Source organism: Mustela putorius, unplaced genomic scaffold (assembly GCF_011764305.1).
Source record: "Mustela putorius furo isolate JIRA1106 unplaced genomic scaffold, ASM1176430v1.1 tig00000095_pilon_pilon_pilon, whole genome shotgun sequence".
Taxonomy (NCBI): domain Eukaryota; kingdom Metazoa; phylum Chordata; class Mammalia; order Carnivora; family Mustelidae; genus Mustela; species Mustela putorius.
This window is the reverse complement of record NW_025421280.1, coordinates 32,490,024-32,504,073: the sequence shown is the minus strand read 5'-3', so window position 1 is coordinate 32,504,073 and position 14,050 is coordinate 32,490,024. Positions and strand designations below refer to the sequence as shown.

The 14,050-nt window shown below is 58.2% G+C and overlaps 2 protein-coding genes across 2 annotated transcripts; both read left to right on the top strand.

The window, feature by feature from the left end:
* The first annotated feature begins 854 nt into the window (after positions 1–854).
* GET3 (guided entry of tail-anchored proteins factor 3, ATPase) lies at positions 855–6,093 on the top strand. Its single transcript, XM_004748354.3, has 7 exons — positions 855–1,043; positions 1,882–2,029; positions 3,965–4,113; positions 4,197–4,347; positions 4,943–5,050; positions 5,140–5,337; positions 5,747–6,093. The coding sequence occupies exons 1-7, from the start codon at positions 883–885 to the stop codon at positions 5,876–5,878; spliced, it is 1,047 nt and encodes a 348-aa protein (XP_004748411.1). The 5' UTR covers positions 855–882; the 3' UTR covers positions 5,879–6,093.
* Positions 6,094–9,492: 3,399 nt separating this feature from the next.
* BEST2 (bestrophin 2) lies at positions 9,493–13,941 on the top strand. The gene is given in 10 exon segments (XM_004748353.3): positions 9,493–9,989; positions 10,098–10,192; positions 10,880–11,113; positions 11,208–11,362; positions 11,706–11,783; positions 11,965–12,117; positions 12,204–12,284; positions 12,477–12,631; positions 13,111–13,318; positions 13,320–13,941. Coding segments are annotated over 10 exon segments (1,527 nt in total). The 5' UTR covers positions 9,493–9,837; the 3' UTR covers positions 13,536–13,941.
* The last annotated feature ends 109 nt before the right edge of the window (positions 13,942–14,050 follow it).

The window sequence follows — 14,050 nt, the reverse complement described above, 5'->3', positions numbered from 1 at the left end:
AATTTTTTGACTATAGTCTATCTAAGGTTAAGAGTGTTCGCCAAAGGCCTGGGACCCAGCGGTATTCCTGCCCAGGACAGAGGTTCAAACAGAATTCGCTGGAATCTCCCCTCGAACAGAGAGCAAAGTGAGAGAAGGCTTCCGGGAATAGGGTCCCTTCTGCTACGAGGAGCGCAGTTGCAGGTGTGGTCTCTGCCCTCGCCTGCCCAGCATGGGGCTCAGGGCGCACTGGACGAAGATCTACGGACCTCGCCCACAACCAGAGTAACTCTCCCTCTAGCTCAGTTGCGGTCCGGGGACCTGTCTTCGGCCAACGAATCGGTTTGTCTGTGATTGGTTTGCGTCAAGAGCCAGGTGGCTCACAGCCAATTGGAGAGCAGAAGAGACGGACCTGAGGCGATGCTGGGACCCAATTTAGAGAATAAGGACAAATGATCGACATGAAGTTGAACCTATGGAGTCAGGCCAGGGCGGACCGCGGATCTAACTTCGTGGAAAGGGCATGGACAGGGTGTTTGGCTGGTTGCTAAGGAGAGGTTGGCGGCTACCGGAACGTGAGACTGATTGGTGAAAGTAAGAAAAAATGTAGCCAATGAAAGGAGAGCTGAGAGACTTGGGAACCAGTCAGAGAAGGGGAGTAGTCTGGAAAGTACCAATAGGTTAATTCTGCAGGGGGAGTCTCTGAAAAAACTTAGACAAGAGGGAGACAAAGTGAATCCTAGAAAAGAAAGACATTGGAAATATAGCTTCTGTTACCTCCCAAAAGCCAGTACATGAGGAAATTAATTCAGGCTTCTGGACTTGATGGGTATGTGCTAGGCAATTTCCCCTGTAGGTTCTTTTCATGGTGCGCTCCGCTTGATCACGTGAGCCGGTTCCAAGATGGCGGCAGGGGTGGCCGGGTGGGGGGTTGAGGCAGAGGAGTTCGAGGATGCGCCTGATGTGGAGCCGCTGGAGCCCACGCTTAGCAACATCATCGAGCAGCGCAGCCTTAAGTGGATCTTCGTCGGGGGCAAGGGTGGCGTTGGCAAGACCACCTGCAGGTAAGGAAGCTGCGGCGGGGGCCTGGAAGACGGGTGGGATGTACCACCCCGCGAAGGGGAGGAGGCTCCGGAATGGCTCTTCCACCCCAAGCCAAGCAAGCGGGCTGGACCAGGGTCTTCCAGATTGTACTCCCAGAAGTTACATGGGGCAAATGGAAGATACTACCTGAATGCAGGCTTGGAACCCTCTGATTTGGACTGCCCCCGTTGCAGCTCAAGGGCAGACCCACATTGAAGCCAGCGCACGGGAGCCAGGAGAGCACTTAGGTGTCCCAGTCAGCTGGACCGTACCAGAGTGAGCTCGGAGTAGGGGGAGAGGCAAACTATCCTAGTCGGGGAACCTTGACATTCTCTGGCCACGTGGGGGTAGAGGTGGTAGGCGGGAGGGGAGGCACGTGATTAGACCATTCCTGTCAGCTGGGCAGAGGGGTTAGGGGTCCCTGGGGCAAATTATCCTGAACCCTCCTGAATATAGCGGGCGATGCAAGGGACCCTTTAGCTTAACGTTTAGGGAGGGGGTACAGGGTCAAGCCAGGCTGGCTGGACAGCTGGACCGTGCCACTCTGTGCCAACAAAGAAGCAGCGGGCATCAGGCTAGACCAACTCAGACAGCTGAACCTTATCACTGTAGACACAGTAGGTGTCAGTAGGTCAGTAGGTGAAATCTGAGAGGGTCCCTATACAGGGGTTAAGTCTTGATTCCACAATTACCCATATTCTGTCCCAAGGCCCCTGTCAATCCAGATCCCCTGCTCCTAGGCCCTCTGTAACCTCTTGCAGACCTAGGGAGCAGAGCCGGACCCCTCACTCCCTGTCTTTTGACCTTTCCCTTGCCTAGCTGCAGCCTAGCAGTCCAGCTTTCCAAGGGGCGGGAGAGTGTTCTGATTATCTCCACGGACCCAGCCCACAACATCTCCGATGCATTTGACCAGAAGTTCTCCAAGGTGCCTACCAAGGTTAAAGGCTATGACAACCTCTTCGCCATGGTGAGTGGAGCCGGGCCCAGCTCCCCACTCTGGCAAAGGCCCTTCAGGCTCTCTCTGTGAACACCCACCATCAGCTGCCATGTCCTGCACATTCTCCATCATCCCTCAGCATACCCACAGGACAACAAGCGTTGAACGTTTGCAGAGCAGAAAGGAGGGTGGCGTGACCAGAGTTTAGTGAATGAGGGGAGGGAGGGAGATATCATAGGTCAATCACAGCTACATGGTATGGATCTTGTAGGCCACTGGGAACAGCTCTGTTTGATTCCAAGTTTAATAGGAAGCTGTTCATTTTAAGTAGGCCAGTGTCATGGCCAAATTCATTTTTCAGAAGGTTCCCTATGGCTGCCATGCATAGAAACTCAGGTGGGGGGCAAAATGCTGGGAGAAGTGGTCAGGGGAGGAAGAAGTAGTGGGCTCCAGCAGGCACATCAGATCTAGAGAGACCACTCTGGGAGTGGGCGCAAAAGCCTTCCCAAAATGAGTGAGCTGAGGAATGGAGACAGTGATCGCCATCATGGCAACTGAGAAATAGGGCCATTGCTGGAAGCAGCTGAGGTGGGTGGTGTTATGGAGGCTTTTTTTGGTGGGGGGCGGAGCTGGAGAAAGGAAATGCTGGAGCATGTTTGCTGATGCAAATGCTCCAACAGGAAGGGACAAGTGAGGCTGCAGGAGGGAGCAAGGATGCTGGCAGAGAACGGTCCTCAGGCAGATCAGTGGGTGTAAATTTCACTCCGCTCTCCGACCCAGGACATGGAGGCAGGGCAGGGTAGGAGGCACGGGGACCTTTTGTGTGGGGAGATAAGGGTGTTGGCAGCCAGTGGCTTCTCTTTCCAATCAGGCACAGCACTGGTCTTAGCAAAGAGCAGGGGGTGAATGGGATGGATAGGGTTTAAGGCAAAAGAAGAAACTCCTGAGGGTGTGTCTGGCTTGAGTGCCTGTTGGGGATTGTGTTCAGGAATGGGGAGCAGTGTGAGAAATGTTTCTCAGGGGCATTCCCCAGCTGTTCGCCTCGGTGCAGCCATCGCAGAGAGCTGGGAATAACGAGAGTGGGGATGTTGCCAGCCACAGGGCAAAGTAGGCACCCTGTGGAGCCCAGGCTGAATAAGGGTGCCGGCCACGAGGGACACTGACAGTGAACAATGGCGACAAGATAGCCCAAATAGGTAGGAGGCAAGGAGGCCCAGGGCAGAGAGTGAGGGGTGGGTGCTTAGAGGTGGCCCAGTTACTCGCAATAACCCATCAAGGGTGTGACTGTCGGGGGTAGTGGGTGGCAAGCTCCCTGCAGGGAAATGACCCCTGAGGCCAGTGAGTTGGGGGCTTCACCATGGGACATGTGAAGTCCCCAAGGGCTGCCATGAGAGGATGAAGAGAGGCACTGAGTCCAGGGCAGACCAGACCCTGGGGACAGTCATCCCTTCATGGCTTCCACATACATGTAGAGGGCCCGCTGTGGGCCAGACACTTCTGGGTGCCAGGGACACAGCAATAAACACAGAAAAACCTCTGTCTTCACAGTGCTGACAGCTGATAAACATGATGAGTCAACCATGTGAGGAGGGGCGGGGGCAGCTGGGGCGACATTAGATGGGATGGTCAGGGAACACTCTTGTTAGAGAAATGATCTGCACAAGGTCAGGGCCCCAGTTAGGGGAACAGCCAATGCAAAGGCGGAGCCATGGGCTTTGACTTCCCTCTGGGGGACTGATCACAGTTTACAGTTTTCCATCTGTTTGTGAAACGGTTTGGCCACTTGTGTGACCACACGGGACCTGAGGGGCCAGGGGGAGTGCCGTAGCACCTCAGGGGTATCCCCAACGATGAACTGACGGGGAAAGCTGGCATTTGGGGCCCTTTGTGGGCTCTCTCACCTGCTGCCTGGGCGAGGAGGCTTGACGGGAGCAGCAGCCTGAGTCTTGACCCTTCGGCCCTCAGGAGATTGACCCCAGCCTTGGCGTGGCTGAACTGCCTGACGAGTTCTTCGAGGAGGACAACATGCTAAGCATGGGCAAGAAGATGATGCAGGAGGCCATGAGCGCCTTCCCCGGCATTGACGAGGCCATGAGCTACGCAGAGGTCATGAGGTCAGGCCCGGCAGCAGGGGCAGGCACTGCCTGGGGCTGGGGTGGAACCGGGCAGACAGGCCTGACCCTCGTCTCTCCCGCAGGCTGGTGAAGGGCATGAACTTCTCGGTGGTGGTGTTTGACACGGCGCCCACAGGCCACACGCTGAGGCTGCTCAACTTCCCCACCATCGTGGAGCGGGGCCTAGGCCGCCTCATGCAGATCAAGAACCAGATCAGCCCCTTCATCTCACAGGCAGGCAGGGCCCCAGGGCTGCCGGGCACCCCCGTGTCAGAGTGTGCGGACGAGCAGTAGCAGAAGCCTTCCCCACACACGCCCTCTTAGTCTGCGGTTCCCCGGGGTTGGGTTGGCTCTTAACCATGAGGGTGGAGGGATACTGTCCGCCTAGTCCATAGGATTTGTGTCTTGCCCCTACCCACGGAGTACTCCAGACAGAGCTTGGAGACCCCTCCTCCTGAGCCAGGTGGCTCTGGGCCTCCCCTTCCTTGTCTGTCAAATGGAGTTATTAGCATGACAACCCCAGTGCCCCCACATTTCAGCACACCACCACCCTCTCCCTTGGTGGTGGGTGGTCCCCCTACAGGGACTTGTGCCTCAGTACCACAACTGTTGGAGGAAAGATATACCTGTGGGGAAACTGAGGCTCCAGGAAGTCAAGCCCTCTGGCCACAAGCCCCCAGAAATGCCAGAGCTGAGTTGACCCTGGGCTGCTTGAGGGCCTTTTACCCCAGGAGGTGTCAGAGGTTATTTACTGGTATTTACTGCGTCCCCAACCTGCATGCTGTAAGGCATCCCAGGTAAGCTGTGAGCCCCACCCCACCCCCCACAGATGTGCAACATGCTGGGCCTAGGGGACATGAACGCAGACCAGCTGGCCTCCAAGCTGGAAGAGACACTGCCCGTCATCCGCTCCGTCAGCGAACAGTTCAAGGACCCTGTGAGTCATGGTACGGGCGGGTGGTGAGAGGCTTGGGACGGGGACAGGGCCGGAACTTGCCCTTTGCTGTCCTCCCTCATACCCTGTAGGAGCAGACAACATTCATCTGCGTGTGCATTGCTGAGTTCCTGTCCCTTTACGAGACGGAGCGGCTGATTCAGGAGCTGGCCAAATGCAAGATTGATACCCACAACATCATCGTCAACCAGCTCGTCTTTCCTGACCCCGAGAAACCCTGCAAGATGTGTGAGGCCCGCCACAAGATTCAGGCCAAGTACCTGGACCAGGTGTGCATGCCCCACTGCCTGCCTAGCCCTCATGCCTTTGACCCTGGAAGTTGGGGCCTGGTCCAGCCCAACCAAGGCCCCATGGATCAGTTACTATATTCTCTGACCTTTTAATACCATCCTGTCTTCTAACCCTCTGCCCCAGCCTCCTGCTTTCACCCTAATTCTGGCCCTTGAAGACAGTAACTGGCCTGACCTGGTACCTCTGACCGCAGGGTGGGGGAGGCCCAGCCCAGTGATCTCTGACCTCACTGGTCTCACCCCTACCTATCAGCATGTGAAGCCCCTGCCCCACATTCTCCCCTGATCCTGGGAGCCCCCCAACCCAACCTCTCCCATTGACCCACATTCTGTCCCTGCCCTACAACCCCCCCTGACCGCCACCATCTGCCCTATGCCCTGGTCACAGATGGAGGACCTGTATGAAGACTTCCACATTGTGAAGCTGCCGCTGCTGCCCCACGAGGTGCGGGGGGCAGACAAGGTCAACACCTTCTCTGCCCTCCTCTTGGAGCCCTACAAGCCCCCCAGTGCCCAGTAGTACTGTGCCAGCCCCAGACGCTACCATTTCACACCCACCCTCCATTCCCCCCCCCGGGGGCAGAGTTTGCACAAAGTCCCCCCATAGTATAGGGGGAGCCACTTGGGGGGCGGGGGGCGGGGAGGAGGTCTGTTCCCCCTGGTGGGGCTGAGGGGGCTATAGCTGCCCCCACCTCTCCCTGCCTCTCGCCCCTCAATAAAATGATCTTAAACCACTATGGATGTTGATGTGGAGGGGTTAGGGATCAGCACCTTTAGGTACAGTTGCACAGGGTGTACACTGCTCAGAGATGGCACATCTAGAGGGACCAAGTCACACCAGAGATCTAATAGAGGTGTATGTTTATTATGGTAACTTTGGAAGGAGGGTATCTTCTTTAAGAGAGAGTCTTTTTCTAAATCAGTGGGTAGCAGTGTCCCTGCTGGGCCTATAAAGTCTGTAGTAGAAGGGGAGCATCTGCCTGCTTCCTTTGAGGTTCACAGCGTGAGAACTCGGAGGCCCCTTGGCCAGCCCTAGGTTGGTGGGGAACGGATTAGGCCGGCAGCAGGCCTAGCACTGCCTGCTGTTTGGTTTAGGAATTAGTGGGCGCCCTGGGCAGAGGTTGGGCCTGCCAGACTGAGGATTAACAGTCTCCGCCCCATGATTCCTGTTCCCATGGGATGGCATCAGCTCTTCCCAGCACAGGGCTGCAACAGGGGGCTAATTAGGAGGCAGGGTGGTAGAGGACTCAGGTCAGGTGGGCCCCTGAAGTCCTATCTGCCTAGAGAGCAGCCTCACTGGATGATAGGCAGCATGCTTCCTGCAGTTTGAACTCCGGTCCTTTTATCCCTAAAATGGAAACATAAAGTGTGGCCATTCAGAATCATGGCAAAATTGACCAGACCTTGGAAGGGTTTAGCACACCAGCTTGGAAGGCATTTAGTGGGCTCACTTACCCCTTCAATCCTCCCCCTGCCACTGCCTGGACAGCAGTGTTATCCCCACTTGAGAGCCCCAAGACTGGGGCATTTGCAAGTTCCAAGCCAGAAGCTGGTTCAAGGGGACAGAAAGAGGATGCCTGAGGACATGCATGAGTCAGGAAGTGGTGTTGAGGCTGCACACGGGTGGGCCAGGGTGTGCGTGTCGGGGGAACCCAGCCCCGAGCCTAGACGTGACTCCCCCACCACCACCACCATTCCACTGGGTGTGTGCAGGCAGGTGTGGACAGGTTGGGGTGGCCCTTGTAAATAAATACAGTGGTGCAACCTGTGACAGACCCCAGGCTCCGAGCCAAACTGCCTACTTCAAAAACCAGCTGTGCCTCAAGCCATGTGTCATCTGAGCCTCAGTTTCCCTACCTGGATAGTCGGAATAACAAAAGCACTGGTTTCGTAGGTCCACTTGTAAGGACTCGGTGAGATGAAGTAAGCAGCACCAGACTCCGCCAGGCACAGAGCCGCCAAGGAGTGTTTGTTATTCTTTGCTGTAACAATTACTCCGCATGTGAACCAGCCTGGGCAGCCCGGGCAGCCTGCCCCAGGACCAGCGGGGGTCCAGCAATCAGAAGTGTGTGGGGACATATGTGAGTTGGGGGAGGATGGGCTGAGCACAGAGTGGGGGCTAGCTGTAGTGCGTGTAGGGATGCAGCCTAGGAAGCGGGGGCCCCTGGTCACGAACCGAGACCATCCTCGAAGCCCATGCCCTCCCCCGGTCCTGAAGTGAGCCACGCCACTCCCTCATCCCCTTTTATGGGCTGTCCGGCAGCTGGACAGCGGAGATTTGGGTCTGAGGGTGGCCAGCCCAGGCCAGTTCCTAATTACCCCGGGGCAGGGCAGACATCTGCCAGGCTGGGAACACGGTGTCCTGGCTGGCAGGGCTGCAGGGTGGGGCTGCAGCAGGCCTTCTAGTGCACACGGGGAACATGAGGGGCTTCAAAGGTGCCCATCTTGGGGTTGGAGCTCTGAGCCTCCGCACCTTCCACACTGGGTTATGAGTTTGATGTTGGGGATAAGGAGGCTATTGTGGTAGGCAGGGAGGGGGGTATCCCCCTTTGTAGGGGTGTCTGTAAAGGGGGAGCATCTGCCTGCATCCACACCAAATTAGGGGACGAGGTTGTGTGTTCATGGCACTACTGAGAGTATCTGAGAACTGAGGTTTGTGTATGGGTGTGGGTGCTTGGCACACTGTGGTGAGGGTTATGGGGGGGGGCATGAGCCCATCTGGTTAGAAGGGTCTGCGGGACTGTAGGGGAGGGGTCTATGTTGTAGGAGTGGTTTGGGACCCTGCTCTGACCCCAGGACCATGTGCTACTGTGTTGAGGGCATGTGTGCCTGCATCTGGTGTGTGATCACAGCTGAGTTTGTGCAGGAGAGATTGGGAGTAAATATATGGTCCCTCCCATGTGACGCTGTATGGTTGTGTGTGTGAAGGCATTCTGGGGTCTGTGCTTAGCGGTTCTGTGACCTTGCATATCTTTGTTCCATGGTGCGATCATGAGGGAATGCGGCGTCCCGGGTCCTGAGTGGCTGGAGTCCCATATGGATGGATACCTGAGAGCCGAGAGCCTGATGGGTTAAGGTCCATCTGCCCATATTCAAATGTTGGGGGTGGGTAGAGCTACCCGTGTCTTGTGTGACTTCGTAAGTCTTTGTGACAGTATAGACTCCCTTGTGTTACCGCATTTGTGGGAGGTTGTGTTCTAAAAGAAGCTCAATTTGTGTCTCGGTCTATGGTCTATGGTGTGTCTTTGTATGTGCATCCTTGTGGAGTGACACACCCTCACTCAGCAGTGTGTGTGTATGTATCTCTTGAGCTGGGAAGGAGACAGTCACTGCCCCCTCCCCCAGCTTAGGTCCAAGATCCCTTGGACGGGCCAGTGACTAACTAGGACAGAGACAGGGAGGAGCGCGGGAGGACAGGGTGGATTGCTCCCCCTGCCCCAGGTAACAAACTGGCAGGACTTCTCCAAACAAACTTCCGAGGCTGCAGCCAGAGGGGGGCGGGCTAGGGAGGGGCTGCCCACGCCCACTCCCTAGCCCCCTCCCCCCTGGGTCTGGCCTCAGCCCCACCTAACACTGAAGTCACCCGCCCATTCTGTCCCTGGCCCCGTGTGTCTCTGCACCCTGCACCAGGTGAGGAGGGCCCAGGCCTGGGGGAACAGGATCCTGAGGAGAGACAGGTCCTTAGGCAGGAATCCATCACTCCTCAGGGTGGGGACTTAAGGGCTCTGAAGGCTGGAGGGGAATGGACAGATGAAAGGGTCCATGAGAAGGGGGGAGGGACAGATCCTGGGCAGTTAAGTCAGTCGGCAGTAGGTAAGCTGGGGGAACTGTATAGGGAAGAGACCAGCCGGAGGAGAGGGCCTGGGGCACAGAGCCTGGGGGACTGGAGGCTTGGAGACTGGGTTTCCAAGGGCTTCAGAAGGGCGTGCAGGGGTGGAAGATGAGCTGAGACTGGGAGCTGTAGGGGTGAGGTGGGGGACTGGCTGAGATGGGACCTGTAGATGGGGATCTAGGCTGGGGAAGAGCCGGAGTCCTAGGACTCTAGCAACTGAGGCGCTGGGGACTCGGGGAGTGGGGAAGGCTGGAGCTGGAGCCCAGGAAAGGGGGCTGGGGTTGCATAGAGGGCTACTGGGGCTGATTCCAGGACCCAAGGGTCTTGGGGGTGGAGGGTGGAGGGAAAGGCCTGGAGGGTAGACGTCAGTTGCTGAGACCAGGAACCCTGGGAAGAGGGAGCCAACCAGAGGGGGTTTGGGAAGGACTGGGGGGCTAGGGCCGGACTGAGCATGCTTGGGAGGAGACCGGAACCTGGGCTCCGGACGCGGCCGAGGAGACCACGGTGCGGGAGGGGACACCACGCTGAGTTGGCCCGCACCTCTCCGCCGCTGTCTGCAGCCCGGGGGGGGGGGGGGCGTTCCTCCGCCCACAGGCTGGGGTCCGCTTCAGCCCCCTCTCCTTAGGCGCAACCGGCCCGGCGGTGCGATGACCGTCACGTACACAGCCCGCGTGGCCAATGCGCGCTTCGGAGGATTCTCGCAGCTGCTGCTGCTGTGGCGCGGGAGCATCTACAAACTTCTGTGGCGCGAGCTCGTCTGCTTCCTCGGGCTCTACATGGCGCTGAGTGCCGCCTATCGGTGAGGCGGCCCTGGGCTGGGGGGCGCCGGCCAGGGAGCTTAGGGAAGGGACCTTGGGTGTGTCCTGGAGGGAGGCTCTCCTGTGACCCCCTGCCCCCTCCCTCGCAGCTTCGTGCTGACGGAAGAGCAGAAGCGTTACTTCGAGAAGCTCGTCATCTACTGTGATCAGTATGCCAGTCTCATCCCTGTCTCTTTCGTGTTGGGTGCGTTCGCTCCGGAGTTCCCCAGAAAGCCATTTCCAGGCCTTTTGGAGACCCCATTCCTCAAAACACTACCCCCTCAAATCCAACCCCAACAGACCCATATTTCTACATCTTTCATGCCAGGTGTGGCCCAATTTACAGAGACCTTGGATGTCACCTGGTTACAGTAAACCATATGAGCTCCGTGTCACCCATAGGCTTATCCTTGGCCATCTCAGGGTCTCCCCCCTGTGTCTGCAAGAGACTCCTAATGGCTCCCTACATGTCCTGGGCCCCAGGGACCCCTCCAGTGACCCCATATGACTCCATCCTCTCAAGTACAGCCCGGAGAGGACATTTCTCTGACAAGTCAGTGACTTCACGTGACCCCAGCCTCCAGTTTCAGATCCCCACGCTCCCAACCCTGGGTGACAACCTGTCTTTGTAGGCCCTGTGTCTCCATCTCCATACTGAGATCCCAATCCCACATGCCAGATGACAATCAAATAGCCGGGGTGACCCAGCCTGCTCTAGCCTCTCTGACCAGAGGGCTGCCTCCCTCCCCCGATTCAGCCCAGGTGGCCCCGAGAGGTGGGTGGGTGACAAGCGTTCCCGGGTATCTCTGATTGCAGATCGTGTATCATTCCTCTTGCCACGACCTGGCCCTAGGATCCCCACTTAGCCCCCGCATTGCCGGCTGTCCCGCAGGTTTCTACGTGACGCTGGTGGTGCACCGCTGGTGGAACCAGTACCTATGCATGCCGCTACCCGACGCGCTCATGTGCGTGGTGGCAGGCACGGTGCACGGACGCGACGAGCGGGGCCGCCTCTATAGGCGCACGCTCATGCGCTACGCCGGGCTCTCGGCTGTGCTAATCCTGCGCTCAGTGAGCACCGCGGTCTTCAAGCGCTTCCCCACCGTCGACCACGTAGTGGAGGCGGGTGAGGCTCCGCCCTGAAGCCGGGCGGGGGGCGGTGCTGAGGGCAGGGGGCGGGGCGAGTAACCTCCCACCCACCCCGACTTCACCCCCTCCAGGATTTATGACCCGGGAGGAGCGGAAGAAGTTTGAGAACCTGAACTCGTCCTACAACAAGTATTGGGTGCCCTGTGTCTGGTTCTCCAACCTGGCTGCTCAGGCCCGGCGCGAGGGCCGCATCCGCGACAACAGCGCCCTTAAACTGCTGCTCGAGGTGGGCCCGCCGGGAGGTCATTCATAGAAAATTCCAGGGAAATTACACCTCCCCGGAATTGTGTCAGACGGCGGCGTGCCACGCGCCTCCCACGAGGCAGAGTCCCACACCGTTAGCCAGCAGGCCCCAGGTGCACACTTACCTCTAGGGGGCCAACTCCCAGGTACCTAGATCCCCTACCCCAGATGTACACTCCCCACTTAGTACTCTCCCTGGAGACCCAGAAGCACACGCTGTGACCCACCAGGTAACCACTCGCCTCCAGCCCACGTACCTACCCACACCTGATCCCCATGTGTGCGCCCGCAATTCAGGCCCTCTCGTGACTTGTATCTGCACCCAGGAGCTGAATGTGTTTCGGGGCAAGTGTGGAATGCTCTTTCACTACGACTGGATCAGCGTACCCCTTGTCTATACCCAGGTAACCCTGTAATGCCTCCGTTTAAATCGGGCATCAGATGCTCTGACTCACTGGTCTGAAGGAAAAACTGAGGGCCAGCCAAGACCCCCCCGTGCCAGTGATGCCCCATCCTAGTCCTGGGCTCTCCAAGACCTGCTGAGATCGGGAGAACCCTAACCTGGTGACCCACCCCGCCCCTCAGGTGGTGACCATAGCTGTGTACAGCTACTTCCTGGCCTGCCTCATCGGTCGCCAGTTCCTGGACCCAGCTCAGGGCTATGAAGGCCACAACCTGGACCTGTGCGTGCCCATCTTCACCCTGCTGCAGTTCTTCTTCTATGCGGGCTGGCTCAAGGTGGGTGGGGCCCAGAGGTAGGGCCACCCCGGGAGGGATAGGCACGGGTTCGCAGGACTCTACCAGACTATTCTCTCCCCCTTCAGGTAGCCGAGCAGCTCATCAATCCCTTCGGAGAAGACGACGATGACTTTGAGACCAACTTTCTGATCGACCGCAACTTCCAGGTGAGACTCGGTTGTGACCATCCGGGGCTCCCAAACCAGCCTCGGCCCCACCACCCGCCTAGACTTGTCAGGGCTTGGACCCTGAACCATCCTTTCTTTGGTCACCGTACTCCTAACCCATCCTGAGGGGTCCACCCTGCGGTGCCCGCGCTGTGCCAGGCTCCACCCGGCCCCGCATGCCCATGCCCGCAGGTGTCCATGCTGGCCGTGGACGAGATGTATGATGACCTGGCCATGCTGGAGAAGGATTTGTACTGGGACGCAACCGAGGCTCGCGCCCCCTACACCGCAGCCACAGCGTTCCTGCTGCAGCAGCCCTCCTTCCAGGGCTCCACCTTCGATATCACGTGAGCCCGCGGGATGTGCGGGCCCAGCGGTGGGGCCTCCTGCAGGAGGAGCTTCTGGCCCTGAGGGGATTATCCAATCGAAGGGGCTATAGGACACCAGGACGGGGCCAATTTGGAGAATCGGGGTTAAAGCCTAAAGTCTGTGAGGACTAGAATGGGGGGAGGGGGCAGCAATCCGGGTCAAGGTCTGGGACGGCCACTGATTGGGGGCAGACCTAAGCGCTAAGGCCTATGAGGATTGGAGGGGAGGCCAGAGGCAGTGCCGGAGACGCCGCCGTCACAATTGAAGCCTGAAGGGCTAAGTTTGAGCTTAGCCAAACCCAGAAGATGAAAGCAGGCTCTCGGGAGAGAAGGACCAAGTTCTTTTGAGATAAGTGGGACAAAGGTGTGGGTGGAACCAGGAGGACCAGCGTGTCTCGGTCTCTGTCAATCAAGGAGAGCAGCGAGGTCGCAACGCTGAAACACTGCCCGTCCCACAGGTTGGCTAAAGAGGACATGCAGTTCCAGCGGCTGGACGGCGCGGACGGACCGCTGGGCGAGGCGCACGGCGACTTTTTGCAGCGCCTCCTGCCGGTAGGCGCAGGCATGGCCGCGGGAGGCCTGCTCGGCCGGCGCCTGTCCCTAATGCGCCGCAAGAACAGCTGCGTGTCTGAGACGTCCACAGCCGCCAGCTGCGCGTGCGCAGGCGTCCCCCGACGGCGCGGCCCCGGAGTGTGGTTGCGGGGACCCGCTGCTCGACCCCGGCTTGCGGGAGCCAGAGCCGGACCTCCCCGTCGGCCCCGAGATGCCCTTTCCGGGGGCCGCCCCCGAGCCCTTCACAACCGTGCCTATGCCCGCGCCGCGGGGACCGGCTCCTCCCTGGCTGCCCAGCCCCATTGGCGAGGAGGAGGAGAGTCTAGCCTGAGGCCCTCAGGCCTAGGATCCCCAAGGACAGGGACACAAACCCCGACAGGGAACGCAGGCAGCATGTGGGGCCTGCATAAGCCGAGTGTGGACTCTACCTGTCCGATTTCGACCGGTTCCCGCCTCCTGCGCGCGGTCCTTCATGGCTGGCACTGGGGCTTTGAGTGCCTCCTGTGGGCCAGGCACTGGGCTAAGGGTGAAGGATTCTTCCAGCTTCTTTGAACAGCCGGTCCTTCCCAGCAGCTCTACTTCCCTCCTTCCACCGCCTGAGAGGACCCATCAGTGTGCCTTGCCTTTATTTTTTCCTTAAAATGGAGATGTGAGTGCCTACCTCATTGAGTTATGGGGATGAAGTAACGATTTTAGAGTGTTGATCCATTATAGGTGCTCAATAAAATGTTAATGGTTTTTACACAAACATTATTAGCCTGACTTTTCCTGCCACGAATTAGGCTAAGTAAGATTTGAGAATTCTTCCAGATTCTTTGATCGCATGCTGCCTTTTTCTTCCCAAAC

Coding starts and splice junctions, on each gene's coding strand:
- GET3 (XM_004748354.3), top strand. CDS start 883: ATGGCGGCAGGGGTGGCCGGGTGGGGGGTTGAGGCAGAGGAGTTCGAG. Junction 1,044..1,881: donor GTTGGCAAGACCACCTGCAG/GTAAGGAAGCTG, acceptor TCCCTTGCCTAG/CTGCAGCCTAGCAGTCCAGC. Junction 4,348..4,942: donor TCAGCCCCTTCATCTCACAG/GCAGGCAGGGCC, acceptor CACCCCCCACAG/ATGTGCAACATGCTGGGCCT.